General features: G+C 30.3%; 1 protein-coding gene and 1 pseudogene across 1 annotated transcript; one reads left to right on the forward strand and one right to left on the reverse strand.

The window, feature by feature from the left end:
* Positions 1-12,603: 12,603 nt before the first annotated feature.
* LOC122855021 (required for meiotic nuclear division protein 1 homolog) lies at positions 12,604-15,229 on the forward strand. The gene is made up of 5 exons (XM_044156117.1): positions 12,604-13,070; positions 13,130-13,244; positions 13,375-13,588; positions 13,677-14,031; positions 14,120-15,229. Exons 1-5 carry the CDS (start codon positions 12,762-12,764, stop codon positions 14,324-14,326), a joined length of 1,200 nt encoding a protein of 399 aa, XP_044012052.1. The 5' UTR covers positions 12,604-12,761; the 3' UTR covers positions 14,327-15,229.
* A 3,443-nt stretch (positions 15,230-18,672) lies between these two features.
* On the reverse strand, positions 18,673-21,396 carry LOC122853844 (annotated as a pseudogene).
* Between the last annotated feature and the right edge of the window lie 763 nt (positions 21,397-22,159).

Below are 22,159 nucleotides of genomic sequence, written 5' to 3' on the forward strand. Positions count from 1 at the left end.
TTCGAACAAAGTGAGGGCCTGAGAAGGTCCGCATCTACATATACACGGAGTAGAGATGCACACGAGACGAGACGAAACGAGATTTGATCGAGTCTCGTCTCGGTCTCGAAAAATGACCAAAACAACAGTCTCGTCTCGGTATCGTCTCAACTGAAAAAATCAGAGTCTCGTCTCGGTATCGTCTCGAGTAAAAAAAATCGGAGTCTCGTCTAGTCTCGGCTGTATAAATATAAAGTGAACAAAAGTAAACTTTTTTTTTTTATTATGAATACAACATTTTTAAATATATACATTCTTGTAATATATGCATATAAAATATTTTTTTTTTCTTTTTTATTCTTTTATAACGTATGAGTATTTTATTAGTTATTTTCAATTATTAATTAACAATGAATATTGCATTTATTTTAACTCAAAAATTACGTGTCGATTGTACTGAACAACAAACAACAAAAAAAATATATAAAATGAATATAAATTAAAAATAAATAAATCAAGTTTGAATTTAAAAAAAAAATGCTTATTTATACTTTGATTTAACATATACATATAATGAAGATGTTCCTTATTTATTTCGTATGTCTAAATCAAAATATAATTTACAATTATTTTTTTAAATATAGCTGGATTTCAATTTAATTTTTATTCATTTTATATATTTTTTTGTTTGTTTGTAGTTATATTATATAGATGCAATATGTATAAGAACTTAAAACTAAAAAAGGCACCACTAAAAAAAAAAAAAAAATTAAGAAAACCAAATTTGATATTATTGATGACACGGCGAGACTCTCGCGAGAAGTTTCGGACTAATGCTAGTATCGTCTCGGTCTCGTCTCGTGTGCATCTCTAACACGGAGAGAAATCCACAGCATATACTACTGTAGTGGTACCGTAAAAATCATAGCCGACGTCATTAAAGCGACTAATTCCCACTTATTATAATGATTATTATTATATTTCATCTAAATTTTTTACTGTAGTCTACCCGAATTTTTGGAAGTCTTGAGTTAATGGTATATTCTAGACCAGAAATTACTGTAGTGTACAGCAGGTTTTCCCGCCAGATGACACGAATATTTATTGGAAATCAAGTGTGGTCCTAACCTCTTTTAAAAAAGTTTATTGTTTTTATTTCATTCATGAATCTAAATAAAAATGCGGTGAAACACATGGAAATTATAAAATGGTTTTTTTTTTTTAAATTAATAAACACGTTACATTTTTATTTTGGTGTTTAAACAATAAAGTTTTATTTAATTTTTTGTGACGTTTTTTTGTTTTGTTTTGATTAAAATTACTGTAGTGTAGTAGGAAATTCTAGTCGATCCTGGTGGCCTCCCCACGCAACTTCTCAATTTCCAGTAGACTATACAGTAAAATTTTTTTGATACTCTACAGCATTATTTGCTGCGGATTTCTCTCCGTGTAGTTATAAAAAATATTTCCAGTGCCCCCCTGTCCAAAATATGTTCCCAAGAAAACGACCGCTAATGATTGGAAATTTGATGATTCTTTAAGGTACAACTAGGGCAAAATTCGAGACATCTGGCGGATGTTTATTGAAAACACTATAGATTCATGAGTGCGACAAGAACGAGAGATTAGAAAAGGAATACTGTTTCTCACTCCCACTCATGTATTTAGCAAAGACAAAAATTTATTATCCTCTATTAATTAAAATTGAGTATTATAGCCGATATTAAATTTAGCTGAAGTTTTTTCGTCTTTTTTTCTAGTTTTATTCTTTAGTTTTTGGTGAATATGGCATTATTTTTTCAAGTATTTCGATGGGGTATTATGTAAAACCGAACATCGTTTTCCATAAGAACCTATGTTTAACCTCGAAAAAAAGGACCATCTTTAACAGTTAATTAATCAAAAAAACATCTTATAACAAAAAATCTGATTAAAGAAAAAGGTGTATCGTTATTTCAATTATCTACTCTATAAAATTCGTGAAATCGTCATTATTTTTAATTTTCCCTGGTTGTACCTTAAATCGTCAAAGAAAAATGATCTATGAGGGCCTCAAAAGTCCGTATTAAAAATACCTACAGAGTGATAAAAAAAAGAGCAAAATTTAATAGAAATTCTTTCAACTACTAGCGTAAATGTGTGTTAAAGGTAACAACTTTGACATCAATTATCTCCAAAAAAACTAGCACGAAAATTTTGGAAAAATTCATCAAAATAGATAATTATTCTGGCTTTCATTGGAGACCAAAAAATCAAAAATTTAAAAGCGGGAAAAATTCTTTACCTTCAACCTCAAAGACTTAGGTTGATAATTTTGCTAGTGGACTGCGGAATTTCCGTGTGCAAATCAATTTATTACCAGAAAGACTCAATACCTTTTAGTAATATCTGGAAAAACTAGTTGTTTCTGGTAATAAACGGTATTGCATGCGAGACTTACACGGAAATGTTGGATAATGGAATCCTCTAATATGTACGGACTTTCCGAGGAAATCAGAAAGGTATAGATTTTTAACTAGTGATTCATCAAAAATATCAGGTAAAATCTACAAAAAAAATTACGTGTAAAAATTTAAATAGAAAATACCTTGCTGAATAATTTTTTGTATCTTTCGAACAGACATAGTTGTTATTTGTGTCCACCAGACTAAAAGTATTTAATGTACGCTATTACCTATTATTTTTTATGTTATTTTATATATTATGTTATTTTAACTGAAGTAAAAGTTGTTATAATAAAATACAACAGTAAAAATCACCCCAAACCAAGTTTACTTGTTTACAAACAACTGGTCACTGATTAGCGATTACTATAAGTGTGTTCGTCCGTCGTCATGTCCATGGTAAAAATATACAGGTATGTTCATACCTCGGACGAAAATAAAAACCCTGGCGCACCCTGGCGAAAATGAGTTGATTTGGGCGCTTTTACAAGAACAAATCAATATAGCTATTACAGAGCGAATTAAAATTAATATTATAGAACCTTTAATTATAATATGAACTAATAAATAAGATAATAAAATTAGAAATAATTTATTTACAGTTTAGACACACTACTTTTACGTGAATTATCTTTTATTATTGATAATTTATATGACTTAAAACCATAAGGTTATACAGACACAAAACACAAGACCACCAATAGCCGTAATTTATGGAAACTTACCACTAAAATTAAAAGCAAATCAATAGCAAATCAAGAACGTAAACAATTCATAAAAATTGATAAATAATTATTAATGTTAATTATTTTATGTAACTTTATTATTTTCATTATTATTTTCTAGTCATTTTAAGGGAGTTCGAACGAAAAAATTACAAACAAGAATGTGGCCTAGTGGGCACCTCAATGCTATAGTAAAAATTTATAAAATTTTATGCGGCATCCTTCACTTTTTGTTGCGTAGACGGTCCTGTTTTCCACCACTGAAATATAATAAAACTGGAAGCCGAACTTCGTGTCGCCGAGAGAGAAACTCAATGGTTGGGATGTTGTCCTTGTCGGTACAGTCACGTCAACTATAATTGGTTGAGACTACTGAAATATAATGTAAATTTTATACCGTGTCGTATTAGTTTGTTTTGACGTTGACTGTACAAGATTTAATGTGCGCATGCGTGAGTGAGAGGGAATGCCAACCAATGTATTGCTATGTCTAGCGACACTCCGTACATTGGCGAAGCATAGAAGTTCACCTTCCAGTTTTATTATATTTCAGTGTTTTCCACCAAATCATATACGGTTGTGTGTATGAAAATGCACGCAAATGTATTTTGTTACCTCCACTCCTTCACTCTTTGGCTTTTTTTTTTTTTTAAACAATGATTGTTTAACTTTCTAGCAGGAAACTTGAATTTTTTTTTTTTCTATAATTTTTCTAAGATTTTGAAGTTTTATGAAGGTAGTTTTGATGTGTAAACATCTTTAGGCGCGGGTTGAGTATGGAGTAAAATGAAAAAACATAGAGTTTAGACGTCAGATCCGGTAACGGGCAGGAATCCATTTTCTATCACCCAGATAACCAAGAATACGAGCACGTTTTTCGTATCCCGTACGGACACGGAATACTGTCAGCAGTCCAATTCACAGGGCAAATTTTTTACAATTGAGGGCTTTTTTTTGCCGGTGATGGCGCTTGTAAAATTTTTTTTATATAGATTTCACATACAAAAGCTCTACAAGCGCCGCCAGTGGAGGAAAAAAGCCCTAAATTGTAATGCTCTGTGAATTGGACTGCAGAGTGCAGGGTATATCAGGTGTGTTCATCATTACCGAGCGGCGTATTATGAAAGAAGCGCTAGAGTTTTGCGGTCATTTGAAGAAACTTTAGTAACTAAAATTTACTAAAACATTCGTTATTTTCAGTCATTGTGTTTATTTTGTTAATTTAATAATTTTTTCTCAGACGCAAGAACAAATTACCAATTAATAATAATGAAAGAGAGCAAAAGAACTGGAAAAAACGAATAGCAATAAATAAATAGTAAATTTTAGTTGCTAAAGTTTCTTCAAATGACCGCAAAACGCTAGCGCTTCCTTGCATACGCTCCGTGCATACGCTCGGTGTGAAAAGTGAACGAACACACCTATACTGTTACGGTGCTGACTTAATGAACTAAGGAAGCTGCACCCGTATTCACGGGGCAATTTTCCATTAGGATTTTTTTGGATGTTTTTTTATATAGATTTCATATAGAAAAGCTTCACAAACGCCACCATCGGAAAAAAAACGCCCTAATGAGAACATCCTCTGAATACGGGTGCTGATCATACGCTTTGAAAACAAAATTATAAATTATTGCGTACGGTCACTGTGCTCTCACAGTGCCCGCATATTTTACGGACCGAAATTCAATTAACAAAATTTCACCGGACGATTCAATAATGATGAGCAAAAAATTACGTAAATATCAGAATTTGAATAAGTAATCACCACATACAATATATTTACAATTAAATCAATTTTTTGGTTGCGTTTGTGGAGCTTTTCTATGTGAAATCTATATAAAAAAAATTTTGTCAAGCGCCATCAGCGGAAAAAAACGCCCTAATGAGAACATCCTCTGAATACGGGTGCTGTGATCGCACGATCCTTGCACAGTGTCCGTACACCGTGCTGTCAGTTTCACACCGTGTACCAGCACAGTGAAGGCAAGTAAAGGTACAGTTCCGGTTTCTTGTACCGAAAAACAGAATACTCGTACAAAGTTGGTAAGATGCTGGTACGCTATACGAATTAATAAAAAAATATGTAAGTAACCAATAATTATTTATCGTCATTTCGCGATAGTTAATCAAACCAAGTACAGACCTGGCCGTAATTAATTTATTTAGAAAACAAATAAAATAAATGAAACATAATTTTTTTGGCAACAAAAATTCTTTATAGCTCAATCTTCGCCTTAGCTACCGCTTGTCATTGGGATTTTTATTTATTTAATTAATAAAATACAGTAGTTTTATCCATTTAATAAATAAAAATCCCAAGGAAAAGCAGTAGCTAAGGAATTAATGTTGCCAAAAAATTATGTTTCAAGCAAAATTATTTCCTTAAAACATAATTCTTTGGCAACATTAATTTCTTAGCTACATCTTTTCCTTAGCTACTGCTTTTTCTTGGACGTTTTTATTTTTTTAAAATAAAACTATATGTATTTCATTTATTTAATGAATAAATCAAAACTCTGAAAAAAAGCAGTAGCTCAAGAAAAGATTCAGCTAAGGAATCGATGCAGTCAAAGAATTTAAATTGTAAGCTGCATCAGTTCCTCAGCTTAATTTTTTTCTTCACTATACTACTTCTTTCTTCAGATTTTTATTGAATGAAAAAATTTAAATACAGACAAGCTCTGCAAAAAAAATGAATTTGAAATAAAGCGAATAGTTTTTCAAGTGCATATAATATTGCGTCCGTGGTCATGTTAGCTAAGGCACAGGTTTGTTTCGAGTCCCGCGCTGAGTAAAAAAAAAAAAATTGATTTAATTGTAAATATATTGTATGTGGAGATTACTTATTTAAATTCTGATATTTACGTAATTTTTTGCTCATAATTATTGAATCGTCCGGTGAAATTTTGTTAATTAAATTTCGGTCCGTAAAATATACGGGCACTGTGAGAGCACAGTGACCGTACGCAATAATTTATAATTTTGTTTTCAGAGCGTATGATCAGCATTTCAGCACCCGTATTCACGGGGCGAAATTGTTCTCATTACGGCTTTTTTTTCCGCTGATGGCGCTTGACAAAATTTTTTTTATATAGATTTCATATAGAAAGGTTCACAAACGCCACCATCGGAAAAAAAAAGCCCTAATGAGAACAATTTTGCCCCGTGAATACGGGTGCTGTGTTGGGTAGGTATGGTACCGGTGTATCATACAGCAGTATCATACACTGTATCATACAGTAACATACATCACTATTATCATACGCCATGTATCATACATTAAAAGTGCCTTTACATTTGACTTTTTAAACTATTTTACTGACGCCATTTTGTCTATCCACCATTGTACATATTTGGCGCTTAAAAGTAATATGTCAACATCATGGTAGAAATACTACAGGTATGGCAGTGCGCAGCCTGGTTTGGCCGCTGTGAATCGACCAATCAAAAGGTCGCCTTCTCGCCACAAAAATGGAAGACTTTATGCGCGCGCGATACAAATTTGTTAAGAAAATTTTCAAGTTTTTTTTAAATTTTTCAAAAGTTATCATATTTATTCAACTAGATTTGGTATATTTTATAATGATTCACATACATCAATAATAAAAATTAATTATTTATATTAAATAAATGAATCCAAGTATAATAAATACAACACAACCTCTATTGTTTGTGGCATCAAAAAAAACAACAACAATGAAAATATTATAATTTATTTGTTAAACTGTCTTGGTTTTTTTATTTTTTTGATTTTTTATAAACATGCTCCACATATATTTATTAGTATTTACAACAATATAAAAAATAGTTGTCAAAACAGTATGTTAGAGAGAGAGGATCTTATAATAGAGATTGCGTGTTAGAAAGAAAAGCAAAACAGCTCGATGGCGCCACTGAAATATAATAAAACTGGAAGGTGAACTCCTATGCTTAGCCAATGCACGGAGTGTCGCTAGAGATAGCAATATATTGGATGGCTTTCCCTCTCACTCACGCATGCGCACATTAAAACTTGTACAGTCAACGTCAAAACAAACTAGTACTACACGATATAAAAGTTACATTATATTTCAGTACAGTCTCAACCAACTTTAGTTGACGTGACTGTACCGACAAGGACAAAAGACCATCCATTGAATCTCTCTCTCGTCGACGCTAAGTTCGGCTTCCAGTTTTATTATATTTCAGTGGATGGCGCGTTCTTGATTGGTTGAAAAAATAAGGCTGCGCAGAACGCGACGAAAAAAGCATGGACTACTGCCATACCTGTAGTACTTCTACCATGTGTCAACATAATATGTAATCTTACGAATTTATTAATATTCATTAGTCACAACTGACGAATAATAATTGTGTATATTCTATTTAAATAATCTTAAAAATTATAATAAAAAAAATGAGATAATAGACCATCACATGATATTTTGGAAAAGAGGATCTTGACAGGTTCTAAGCAGTTCGAGGGAACATCATGACATGCGAGAGAAAAAGATATTTCAATTTGCTTGCAAAAAAAAAAATAATAAATACAGTAATGACGAGATCATAATCACACAGATAATTGAAGATCATGCAATATCACAAATATATTTTTCCTGTTGTTTTCTATGGGGAACGTATTATATTAATCTGGGAAACCTATTTGCCAAGATAACCTCTTTATATTGGCATACCCTGGTAGAAATAATCTCTCCGGATTTTCTCCGGATTTTTTCAGCAAAAATTTCTTTTTTATTTTTGGTATGTAAACTCTTATTTCTACTTTTTCTTATTAATTTTTCCATTTTTTTGTGTTTGTTTTTTTAAGTCAAAATTCCGAAAAAAATCTGGAGATATTATAGAAATAGTCTGGAGATTACTCCGTAAATATCTCCGGTAGTCTCAATTACGTAGAAAATCAGGAGTAAGTCCGGAGAAATCCGGAAGGATCCGGAGAAAATCCGGCGAGATTATTCCTACCAGGGTATTTTAATATATTCCAGATGAACTCATTAGCCAAGTAGTCATAATATCAACTGTTAAATTATTTTCTCATATAATGTTTTAATTCTAATAGAATTTTTTGATACACGTTGATGAATTCATTTATTATTTATTGTTGTGTAATAAAAAAAACAATTTGACAGCTGTGTTCAGTGGTGTGAGTGAGTTTAATGAAGCATTTACTTTATTTTATGAAAAAAAGAGGGCACTTTCAACTGTCATACACTTTATGTAATATCATACGTATGATTGTATGATACCCCGAAAATCGTCGAATTACCCATCACTGCGTATGATACCGGCACAGTGTCTGTACGCCGTGCTAGCACGGTGTACTAGCACCGTAATGCTGGGTTTGTAATTACAACACAGTTACCGTAACAGTACGCCGTACGGGTCGTACGGGCATCGTACTAGTATAGTACGAACACTTGGTTATCTGCAGTCCAATTCACAGGGCAAATTTTTTACAATTTAGGGCTTTTTTTGCCGCTGATGGCTCTTGTGAAAATTTTTTTTATATAGATTTTACATACATGGGGTGCATTCCTTTAATAAAAAATTTTTTTTCGCTCTGCAATTTCGCCCTGTAATACCGACAAATGGCTAGAAACAAAAACAACGACAAAAGTGATAAAATTCTCCATGCAATATCCTAGACTTGACTAATGTCTAGTACGACCTATGTGACAATAACAAGCGAGAACAACAAGTCTATTTTCTATTTATTTCAGTTTGATATAACAATTGAACAGTCATTTAGGTAATTCTTCCAATAATTGGAAGCTTAAAAAGATAATGTCATGTGCCAGTACTGCCACTACAAGAAATAGCATTTTCCTATAAAATTTTGGTCGGTATTACAGGGCGAAATTGCAGAGCGAAAAAAAAATTTTTATTAAAGGAATGCACCCATATGTAGATTTCACATAGAAAGGCTTCACAAACGCCACCATCGGAAAAAAAAACGCCTTAATGAGAACATCCTCTGAATACGGCAGCTCAATTCACAAGGCAAATTTTTTACAATTTAGGGCTTTTTTTTGCCGGTGATAGCGCTTGTAAAATTTTTTTTATATAGATTTTACCAGTGATGGGTAAATGGTCGATTTTTGAGGTTTCTTACACTTACAGTAAGATACTGTAAGATACTGTAAGAAACTGTAGAAAGATACCTGAGACGCCATTTTTGAACATTCTTACCGACTGTCGACTCGACAATTAGCTGTCATTGCTCGATATATGTTGGTACATGTATTTTATTTATTAAATAAATATATAAGATATCAAGGAGAAGCAGTGGCTAAGAAAAAATATAGCTCAGAAATTAATGTTGCTTGAAACAGAATTTTTTTGGCAACCTTAATTCCTTAGCTACATCTTTTCCTTAGCTACTGCTTTTCCTTGGACATTTTTATTTATTTTTTAAAAATACAAATGTCCAAGGAAAAGCAGTAGCTAAAGAAAAGATGTAGCTAAGGAATTAAGGATACCAAAGAATTACATTTTAAGCAACATTATTTCCTTGAAACATAATTCTTTGGCAACCTTAATTCCTTAGCTACATCTTTTCCTTAGCTTTTCCTTGGACATTTTTATTTATTTTATGAATTAAATACATGTAAATTTATTTTTTAAAAATACAAATGTCCAAGGAAAAGCAGTAGCTAAGGAAAAGATGTAGCTAAGGAATTAAGGTTGCCAAAGAATTATATTTTAAGCAACATTATTTCCTTGAAACATAATTCTTTGGCAACCTTAATTCCTTAGCTACTGCTTTTCCTTGGACATTTGTATTTTTAAAAAATAAATTTACATGTATTTTATTCATAAAATAAATAAAAATGTCCAAAGAAAAGCAGTAGCTAATAAGAAAAGATGCATGGCTAAGGAATTACAGTTGCTCAAAAAATAATACCTTATACCCACTGCAGCAACTTTAATTCTTTAGCTCCATCTTTTCCTTAGCTACTGCTTGTTCATGGGATTTTTATTTATTTAAGGTACATTCTCAGCTACCTTCCGAATATAAGAATTTCTTGAAATTTATACAGTATGTAATTGAAATATTGATAAATCATTTCGTGAAATAATATATTATGTTACAGACTTATTTTTTTTATAATAATTAATTAAAGTTGGCTACTTTTAGAGAGGTTAAACATGGGCTCTTATGGGAGGGGATGTTTGAAATTTTTTTGATCATAACTAAATTACATTTCTAAATATAAGATTTTATTGAAAATCTAATAGATAATAGTAAAAATAATAAGGAATTTTTTAATACCTGGTTCATATGGAGTTACAGCACTGATTTTGTTATTTTAATTAAAAATATGTGGTGAAAAGTTGTTTTTTTACTGATTTTCTAACGAAGAGCCATGATATTGAAAAAGCGGGAAAATTTAAAATTGCATAAAAGAAATTTGATTACAAAATAATGGAGCATCATAAATGCAAACATTAATGAAAATATTATTAAAAATAGTTTTATTAACTATATAAAATTGAGATTGATAATAAATATTAATATTAATTGAATATAAATAAAAAACTTCATACTGATACAAATCAGTGATGCATACTAACAAAAAAAAATTTTTGTGTGCAATATTGAAATGAATAAATATTATAGAATAATTGTTTTTATCAATATATAGTTGGTTTTTATTGAAATATATTGCATAACATGAATTAATAATGGAAAAAATAAATTGTTAACTCAAAAAAAATGATCACGAAAAGTTCAAACTTTTGGTTTTTTGGGGTTGGTATGACAAAATCTTCAATGTAAAAAGCATAGGATTTTATTTAAGACACGCCCACAAAATCTAGCTGAGAATGTACCTTAATAAATGAATGACATGTATTTATCGAATAAAAAAAAAATTGTGGCATGAAGGTTCCACTTAAAATCATAAGAGGCGCTGGGAACGCCGTGTAAGATACCTCGATGTATGAAACCAATGATGTAAGATACAGTATCTTACATGGTATCTTACCCATGTAAGATACGAAGGTGTCTTGCCTACCCAACACTGCAGTCCAATCAAGAAGACTAGAAACCAGGAGATTCAACTTTGTACATTGGGAATGGGACAAAATATGTCGTGAAATAAGGCTTGTACATTTGGCCACAGAGAGGCGCTTTCGGCGTCTCGCGAACCAAAATTGTTCACAATTGTTGTTGATATTTTAATGCTGATTTGTTCTATTTTACGTATATCAATTTGATATCAAAATACGCCACAAGTTTGTTATCTAAATTTATACAATTAATTGATTGCATGTAATAATTTTTGCTAAAAGAAGGATGTAGCTAAATAAATTATTTCGTAGTCTAAAAAAATTGCTCAACTATTTGCCACAAATATTTTAATTTATTATAGAAAATGTTGCCAAGAAATTAATCTAGACAACATATAAATTTATTTGGCCACATCTTTCCCTTAGATACATTTTCTAATAGCTATTTAATCGATTAATTATAGAAAATATTTTCTAAGAAAAGGATGGAACCAAATAAATAAATTAACAGTCTAAATTAATTCTTCAATTATTTGCCACCAATATTTTGATTTATCATATATAATGATTTATATATGATAAAATAATTGATTTAGCCAAATAATTTAATTTGTAGTCTATATCATATTTTTTATGATAAATAAAAATATTGGTGGCAAGTGATTAAGGAATTAATTTAAATAGACTGTTAATTTATTAAGTATATGTATTATATGTATTATATTCAATACATGTGTGCGTGGTTCGTGGGTCGACAACAGCGCTGAAACGGCGTTTTTATAAAGCCTGCCCCTGTGTAAAAGTTTACGACGTTTTTGGTCCCATCCAGCCTATCCCCCACTACAGGGAGTTGACTCTCCTGGTCTCTAGTCTTCTTGAGTCCAATTCACAGGGCATTATAATTTAGAGCTTTTTTTCACCACTCACAGCGCTTGTGAAGCTTTTGTATGTAAAATCTATATAAAAAAAATTTTTACTAGCGCCATCACCGGCAAAAAAAAGCCCTAAATTGTAAAAAATTTGCCCTGCACCCGTATTCAGAGGATGTTCTCATTAGGGCTTTTTTTTCCGATGGCGGCGCTTGTGAACTTTTTATATAGATTTTACATGGAAAAGCTTCACAAGCGCCACCATCGGAAACATACAATGCTATGAAAGACTGCAGTCAGGCTTAGGGCTTTTTTTCACCACTCCGCCGCTGATGGCGCTTGTAAAATTTTTTTTATATAGATTTCACATACAAAAGCTCTACAAGCGCCGCCAGTGGAGGAAAAATGCCCTAAATTGTAATGCCCTGCACCCGTATTCACAGGGCATTACAATTTAGGGCTTGTTTCATCCACCGGTGGCGCTTGTGGAGCTTTTATATGTAAAATCTATATAAAAAAAATTTTATAAGCGCCATCAGTGGCAAAACCCAAATTATACCCTGTGTACTGCCGAACGTTCACATGTGTCAGCGACCAGCGTATTCAGCAGAATCCGGCCACCGTATAATTATTAACGATTATTAATATTTTTATTTTTGTAATAACAGTCTATTAAAGTTGTATTAAATATTTGACTAATCATTAATTTAGCTATAAAATCTATAGTAATCATGATTTTTTCCGTAGTTAAGCAGGCTTTATTTCCTGATATAAAAACAATTAGTTCATTAAATTTAATACGAAGTGTGTCTACTGCATTATTGTGTCAGAATGTTAACAAACTACAAACATCACATATATATTCGATATTTTCATTCAGAGAAAAAAAATTATTTTGTGAATCAAAACATTACTTTTGTCAAAATGCATGTTTCAATAATGCAAATAAAAGTGGTATTTTGGGGATTCAATTAAAAAAGAGACCAGTTCGAAAATCAAAAACATTAATACTTGATGATGCGGATATTTCACAATCTGGAGTGAGTATAACAAATTCATTTTTATTAAATACTTCTTATCAATTGATTATTCCATTTAGTTTTGGAATGTCAAAGGTCTGGCCACTGCTGAAGAATATAACTTAGAAAGTCTTGCTGAAGATCTCTTCAAGCAAAATTTATATGTCACAAAAAAAATCAACACCTCTGGAAAATGTGAGTACAATCATGCTTAGTCAAATTAAGGCTGTATCGAAAGTATTCTGAAGGGTATATAAATTATTCTTTTAGTAACCTTGTATTATTGTTTGTAATTTAAAAATATAATATAAATTTTTGTCTATAGCTTTTCCTGATGTAATTCATGCTGTTCCAAAGTATGAAATTGATCAAAAAGGAAAAGACATATTTTTCTTTCGAGAAGGCACGGTAGTCATGTGGAATATTCCAGAACTTGAAAGTGGGAATGTACTTAAGCTCCTAAGATGTCACGAGGAAAGCAGCTATTCTAGATCTATGGTCCAATCTGAATGTGAAGTCATGCCCTACACTTTAACTGAGTCAGAATAAGTTACTCATTCATTATTTCAATTCATTATTAGGGAAAGAATAATTGTTAATATGCTTATTATATTTTTGTTCGTACAGGAAGCGAAGCCATCTTAAAGAAGGTCATATTCATCTTTCTATAGATTCAAATTTGGATAAATACACATTTTCCAATGCAATATCGCAGTCTGTTAAACTCGGAATTTGGGAAGCATCATTAGAACACTACATTGATTCAATCGAATTTGTCACCGATGATCTTAAAGATGGTCGAAAAATTAAAATGACTAGGGAAGAGGTGTTAAGAAAACAGGGACAGCTTTTTGCTTTGAGACATTTTATTAATCTCAGCTCAGATTTGCTAGATACACCAGACTTTTACTGGGAAAACGATGAACTCGAAAGTCTTTATCAACAAACCTGCAGTTATTTCAGCATCACCAAACGAACAAGAGTAATTAATTTTTACATTACTACTTCTCATTCTATAATATGTTTTTTTGTTAGAGTCAAATTATATACCCCATTCATCTTTTTAACAGATTATGAACGAGAAAATAAATCATTGTGTGGAACTAGTTGAATTACTTTCATCTCATCTAAGTGATCGTCATCATGTTCGCTTGGAATGGATGATTATTGTTCTAATTATGGTTGAAGTTGGTTTTGAGATAATTCATTATCTGGATAGATATCTAGATAAAAAAGAGAATAGTAGTACTACATTCTCTGATGGCATTGAAATGTAAATTAAAAAAATCAATTTTCCTACAACACAAAAAATTTATTTATTATTATTAAGTATTTATAAACTAAATTATTTTCTTATAATTACGATTTTTTTGAACTGCATAGTAAATATTACAGATTTATTGAAATGTTCATTCAACCAGTCTGTACACTAGTTAATCACTTAACTACAATCCGAGCGAAAAAAATCTGTCTTCCAAGTCCTAAAACGCGCTTTATTGATCTTCCAAAGTCTTCCAATTAAAATCGCGATTTTTTTTTGACCATTTTCAACGCTTCCGTAGTTTTCTCAAGCTGGATTTGGAAGATTCAGAAGCCTTCAGGATTTCCGAAATTTTTTCTTAACCCAGGGGGTTCATTGTTAGCTCTGACCTTGAATAAAAATAAAAATAAATTTACACCGAGATTTTGTAAAATATAAGTTGTTACAAATATATATTTATAATGTACAAATAATTTACTATTAAATACAAGCATAAATTCGTTGGTTCCTTATAAATTGTCGCCTACCTGCAACGTGTAATTTTAATTAATTAATTATAATTAATGAGGGTGGGTACAAAAAATTATGAATACATCACATTGAAGTATCAATCGAGTGCAATCATTGTTTTTTTTGGCTACAACCGACTTTGAAACGTCATTTTGATAAAACAACTATGGAAAAGACGAAGTTTTGATATCTAGAATAATTTTCGAGATTTCGAATTTTTTTTTTTCTTTGTCAATTTTTTAGAAATAACTAGATGATGAAAAAATAAAGATTAATTCTAATAGTTTCTTTCTCGAGAAATATTAAGGTACATTCTCAGCTAGATTTTGTGGGCGTGTCCTAAATAAAATCCTATGCTTTTAACATTGGAGATTTTGTCCTACCAACCCCAAAAAACCAAAAGTTTGAACTTTTCGTGATCATTTTTTTTGTGTTAACAATTTATTTTTTCCATTATTAATTAATCTTATGCAATATATTCCAATAAAAACCAATTATATATTGATAAAAACAATTATTCTATAATATTTATTCATTTCAATATTGCACACAAAAATTTTTTTTTGTTAGTATGCATCACTGATTTGTATCAGTATGAAGTTTTTTATTTATATCCAATTAATATTAATATTTATTATCAATCTCAATTTTATATAGTTAATAAAAACATTTTTAATAATATTTTCATTAATGTTTGCATTTATGATGCTCCATTATTTTGTAATCAAATTTCTTTTATGCAAATTTAAATTTTCCCGCTTTTTCAATATCATGGCTCTTCATTAGAAAATCAGTAAAAAAACAACTTTTTACCACATATTTTTAATTAAAATAACGAAATCAGTTCTCTAACCCCATATAAACCAGGTATTAAAAAATTCCTTATTATTTTTACTATTATCTATCAGTTTTTCAATAAAATCTTATATTTAGAAATGTAATTTAGTTATGATCAAAAAAATTTCAAACATCCCCTCCCATAAGAGCCCATGTTTAACCTCTCTAAAAGTAGCCAGCTTTAATTAATTATTATAAAAAAAATAAGTCTGTAACATAATATATTATTTCACGAAATGATTTATCAATATTTCAATTACATACTGTATAAATTTCAAAAAATTCTTATATTCGGAAGGTAGCTGAGAATGTACCTTAAGGTCTAAATAGAATTAGGTTATCTTGAATAGTTCTCAAGATATGGTCGCTGAATATAAAATGTATAGATTTCTATGAATTTTTTTTTAGTAGCTTTACAATCCGATTCTACTTATTTTTCATAAAACTCTCATGAGTGTACCACTTGCAGAAGAAAAAAAAATAAGCAATCCTACACCGGGTCTCTTCATAAAATTTTTCATAATAAATCTTCTCCTATTATAAAAAGGACACTTGACCGTTTTTTATTCGTGATGTGATTGGTCGAAATTTCTTAGCGTTTGTTTATAACTAATATTTCATTATTTTCTCTCTCATACTAACACGTTACTACGTTTGTTTATTTTCGGCAATTAATTTATTTGAGTTGTGTCGTCCCTAGATCAAAAATCATAATACAGCTTTTTATTAAGTTCTATATATTCATATTTAATAAAAAAAAGGATTACTATATTTATTCATATTTATGAATACAACTAATATATATTAATAAATTAATATTTAAATAAAAAAAAGTTAGGGTGGTTACTACGTTTATCAAAAACGTCATGTTTATTAATATTACTTGATTAAATAATAGATAGATATAAATATTGTATAAAATATAAATAAGTAAACATAAATAGAAAAAGTTCGTGTGTACTGTGCGCAGTGATGGGTAAATGGTCGATTTTTGAGGTTTCATACACTTACAGTAAGATACTGTAAGATACTGTAAGAAACTGTAAGATACCTCTGACGCCATTTTGAACATTCTTATTGACTGTCAACTCGACAATTAGTTCTTATTGCTCGATATATATTGGTACATGTAATTTATTTGTTATATAAATATATATAATATCAAGGAAAACCAGTTTTAAGGAATTAATGTGGCTTGAAACATAATTTTTTGGCAACATTAATTCCTTAGCTCCATCTTTTCCTTAGTTACTGCTTTTCCTCGGACATTTTCTATTTATATTAAATAAATAATATACATGTCATTTTATTTTTTAAAAATAAAAATGTCCAAAAAATACATGTAAATTTATTTTTAAATAATACAAATGTCCAAGAAAAAGCAGTAGCTAAGAAAAGGATGTAGCTAAGGAATTAAGGTTGCCAAAAAATTATGTTTCAAGGAAATAATGTTGCTTAAAATATAAATCTTTGGCAACCTCAATTCCTTAGCTACTGCTTTTCCTTGGATCTTTTTGATTTTTTTCACAAATAAAATACATGTAAATTTATTTTTTAATGATACAAATGTCCAAGGAAAAGCAGTAGCTAAGAAAAAGATGTAGCTAAGAAATGAATGTTGCCAAAAAATTATGTTTTAAGGAATTAATGTTGCTTTAATTCTAAATAACTAATTTTTTAAATAAATAAAAATCCCAAGGAAAAATAGTAGCTAAGGAAAAGATGGAGCTAAGGAATTACAGTTGCCAAAGAAATTCTTTTTTAAGCAACATTAATTCCTTAGCTACATCTTTTCCTTAGCTACTGCTTGTTTTTGGAATTTTTATTTATTTAATAAATGAATTACATGTATTTATCGGATAAAAAAAAATTGTAGCACGAAGGTTCCACTTTTATTCGTAGGAGGCGCTGGGAACGCAATGTAAGATACCTCGATGTATGAAACCGATGATGTAAGATATGGTATCTTACACATGTAAGATACCAAGGTATCTTACCTACCCAACACTGCAGTGTGCGGTTGCTAATTATATTTTTTCATCAAATATAATAATACAATTGACTTTATAAAAAGCTGTAATATGACTTTAATACTTTAATCGAGCAACGACGCAACTAAAATGGCTTAATGATTGTTTCTAATTTGATCAAATGATATTTTTGTTCATTACGATAATTATAATATTGATTATTAACTTGAAATAAATATAGTTATTCATGGAAATAAAAAATAAAAAAAATACTTCACGTGATTAGGGGTCTTTGATTCTTAAAAAAAGAATCGATCTTCAAGAATCGATTCTTTTTTCCGTGAGAATCGGATAGCCGATATATTTACAAAAAAATTACTCGATTCATAAAGAATCGATCCAAAAATCGTCTCATTAGAATTACATTTTTTATTAATTTTTTTTCATACATTATTTATTTGTTATAACAATATCAATAAAAAAGCATGAAATTAAATGAAAAGTATCATATTCAAAAAAAAGAAAATATTATAAATATTGTTACGTTTTAGGGTTAAAATAAATGATATCTCTCTTTTCTATTTAAATTAATAGATCTTTATTCATTTGCTATTCTATTGCAACTGCAACTTAACTCTTTCTCTCATCTCTTTCCCGTTACTAAGGTCGTCATTTGTTATTAACTAATTCTATATTGTCTGTCTCTGTCTATCATATAGAAGGAGGGAATGATCAACTTCATATTCGTAACACTACCCTCCGCCCAATGAAGATTGTCGTCCCGACAATCCGTAACCTACAGCTCAAGAATGTTCAACAACCTGATTATATCAATCAGATCCCTGACCACTGGGGATTCTCGAGTTATCCTAAGATGTTGTTCAGTATTTACTCAAGGTTCAGGGGAAAACCCAATGTAAAAACCCTGAACGAACAACATTTACAATTCTATTTCATATCTACAGTCAATTTTGTTCAGTCAATAGAATATCTTCATTCAATCTATCTTTTTTTTATTGATTTATTCTTCTCCTAGATATTTGTCTTCTCCTAGATGATTAATTGTATTTATGATTGCAATTTACTTATTCCTCCATGTAGTATAATATCAACCTAAATAAGTAAATTAAGAAAACCTAAAAAAAAAAAAAAAAATATATAATTTGCACAATTATGGTTATTATTTATTCGTTTTCAAAGCGTCCTTTGAAAACAAACAACATCAATTATCATTTTTACTAGTATTTTAATCTGTGGTGTACACCCATAAATAACCAAGTCACATTCATGCTCTTATTCAGGATAGCTATTCTCGACATAATTATCCCCTGTACCGGGGATAACATGAAAACGCTCGAAAGCGATATAGTCGTTTGATGGAAACCATTGAAGGAGATACAAATAAAGCCATAAATTAAGGTAAATTTCCACAAAATAGTTATCCCTGTCGCCGGGAATAACTGCGGGGATAATTATGTCGAGAATAGCTATCCAGGCCATTGATGAGAATTTCTCATCAAAGGGACAACACGTCCACTATGATTCCAAGAAATCATGCCAAGGCAGTGACCAAAAATTTACCTAGGATTTTATTTATTTACTTCTCAACCTTGTTTCCTACTCGAAACAAGGAACCTCAGTCCATCGAGGGTCATTTTTACCTTAAACCTTGTTTCCTACTCGAAACAAGGAACCTCTGTCCATCGAGGGCCATTTTTTTTTTTTTACCTTAAACCTTGTTTCCTACCTGAAACAAGGAACCTCAGTCCATCGAGGGCCATTTTTTACCTTTAACCTTGCTTCTCACCTGAAACAAGGAACCTCAGTCCATCGAGGGTCATTTTTTAAAATTCCCATCTTACTCTTACTTGAAGTAAGAACTTCTAATTTTTATTTCATGTATGCATAAATTCTGTTTACATGTAAACTATTTTGTTAATTTTATTTTAATGATTCTTTTTATTTTCATCACAACTATTTGCATAGTGGCCCAATTTTTTGCATTTGAAACAAACAATTCCAGATTTATTTTTATCAATTTTTCCTCCATTTGTTTATTATTTTCTTGATGTGAATTATTTCTCTAAATAACTGTATTATTTCTTCTCTCATTATTTTTCTTGATTCTTCTAGTTCCTTTCTGATTAAATTTCTAAATGCGTTTAATTTATCGTCGAATTCTTGTAAATTTTTTGCCATTTTAATTCAGATGTTTGTCACTTTTTTAATATTGATTCAAATATTAATCACTTTTTTTTTTTTTATTAATCACGTTATTTTCTTTGTATTTTTATTTTTGATATTAATTCTGTGAGCGTTTCACTATTTTAAAAATAAAATAGAATTCAACTCAAATATCTTAATGAATTTATATTTTTTATTTTATTATTTAATCCTTTCTTTCTATTTTATTTCTAATTTTTCTTCTGACACCAATGTTACGTTTTAGGGTTAAAATAAATGATATCTCTTTTTTCTATTTAAATTAATAGATCTTTATTCATTTGCTATTCTATTGCAACTGCAACTTAACTCTTTCTCTCATCTCTTTCCCGTTACTAAGGTCGTCATTTGTTATTAACTAATTCTATATTGTCTGTCTCTGTCTATCATATAGGAGGAGGGAATGATCAACTTCATATTCGTAACAATATTAATAATAAATACCCTGGTGGAAATATTACTCCGGCATTACTCCGGCATTTCTCCGTTTTTGGCCCATTTCCGGAGAAACTACTCCGGCATGAGGTTGGTGGCGGAGAAATTACTCCGGCATAACATTAATGCCGGAGTAATTAATTCGGCATGAGATGACTAAAAAACAATGTAGAAATGTTATATGTTCATCAATTTTATCAAATATATTTATTTAAACTAACCATCACTCAGAAAAACTAAAATTATATTTTCGGAATGTGGTACGTTTATAATTAACTGCTTTTCCAAGATCTATAAATTTATCATCAATCATATAATGTACACGCCATGATAAATCAGCAGCACATTGACGTAATTTTGGCATAACACGTTGTTCAACATCTTCTCGTTGTAATAATGTTGCAATATACTACTTAACACATCAACAGCTAATAAACGAACAGAATCTTGTTCATCTCGTGCAAGTATAACAATCATTAGAATTGAATCAGATTTTAAATACTCAATTTCAACAACTTTCGCAAATTCTCCCAATTTTGATGATGCTGAACGTCGCCCCATTAGTGTATCATCTTGACATAAACTACAAAAATGATTTCTTAATTCAGCTATTGTTGCTGTACTTACACGTGGATAAGATACACTTATTAAACCACATGTCGATGTTCTTGACGTAAACCAATCACCAGTTGCCAAACGTTGTACCAATGGAACAAAATGTATCAACTCACAACGAGTATGTTCAGCACAAAGTGCCAAGGCAATCGTTGAAAGTTTTTTGATTGAATTTAATCGCAGCTATAAAATAAAAATATATTCATTAATTGTAATAAAATAAAATGTTCATCATATTTACATTTTAAACAAATTTTAAGTCAACTGATATGATGGAATTAATATAAAAAAAAACCGCTCCAGTTATAACCTCATTGTTACAAACACTTGCTGACTAAGATCAAGTTATTTTTTTTTTTTCAAACATAAAAAACTTTGGTAATATTTGAAAAATAATAATTATTGTACTTACTTGTAAATTTTCATTTTATAAGTCATCGATCAGAACTGCAATTGGATAAAGACTGTCGTCCGTTGGTGAGTCGGCTGCTGCCATTTTGCTGAACCACAAATTTATCCAAGCAGAATTCATTTATTCTGAGTGTTTTAATATTAGCCCTGGGCACAATATGGCTTTTTTTATTATTTTATTTGTTTATTGATATGATTTTCCATTGCCTTATATACTAGGGCACAACACTACAACTTTTTTTCTTTTAACAAGATAATGAATAAAAAAACAATCTACGTTGCTTCCACTGCTATGCTACAGTGGCGCACACATGTATATCAGCATGGTAGAAATACTACAGGTATGGCAGTGCGCAGCCTGGTTTGGCCGCTGTGAATCGACCAATCAAAAGGTCGCCTTCTCGCCACAAAAATGGAAGACTTTATGCGCGCGCGATACAAATTTGTTAAGAAAATTTTCAAGTTTTTTTTAAATTTTTCAAAAGTTATCATATTTATTCAACTAGATTTGGTATATTTTATAATGATTCACATACATCAATAATAAAAATTAATTATTTATATTAAATAAATGAATCCAAGTATAATAAATACAACACAACCTCTATTGTTTGTGGCATCAAAAAAAACAACAACAATGAAAATATTATAATTTATTTGTTAAACTGTCTTGGTTTTTTTATTTTTTTGATTTTTTATAAACATGCTCCACATATATTTATTAGTATTTACAACAATATAAAAAATAGTTGTCAAAACAGTATGTTAGAGAGAGAGGATCTTATAATAGAGATTGCGTGTTAGAAAGAAAAGCAAAACAGCTCGATGGCGCGTTCTTGATTGGTTGA

This window comes from Aphidius gifuensis, linkage group LG4, assembly GCF_014905175.1.
Source record: "Aphidius gifuensis isolate YNYX2018 linkage group LG4, ASM1490517v1, whole genome shotgun sequence".
NCBI lineage: Eukaryota > Metazoa > Arthropoda > Insecta > Hymenoptera > Braconidae > Aphidius > Aphidius gifuensis.

Bases quoted from the DNA above. Each gene is read 5' to 3' on its own strand.
- LOC122855021 (XM_044156117.1), top strand. From the start codon at position 12,762: ATGATTTTTTCCGTAGTTAAGCAGGCTTTATTTCCTGATATAAAAACA. The intron at 13,071-13,129 runs GTGAGTATAACA...TATTCCATTTAG, and splicing joins CGGATATTTCACAATCTGGA to TTTTGGAATGTCAAAGGTCT. The intron at 14,032-14,119 runs GTAATTAATTTT...TCTTTTTAACAG, and splicing joins GCATCACCAAACGAACAAGA to ATTATGAACGAGAAAATAAA.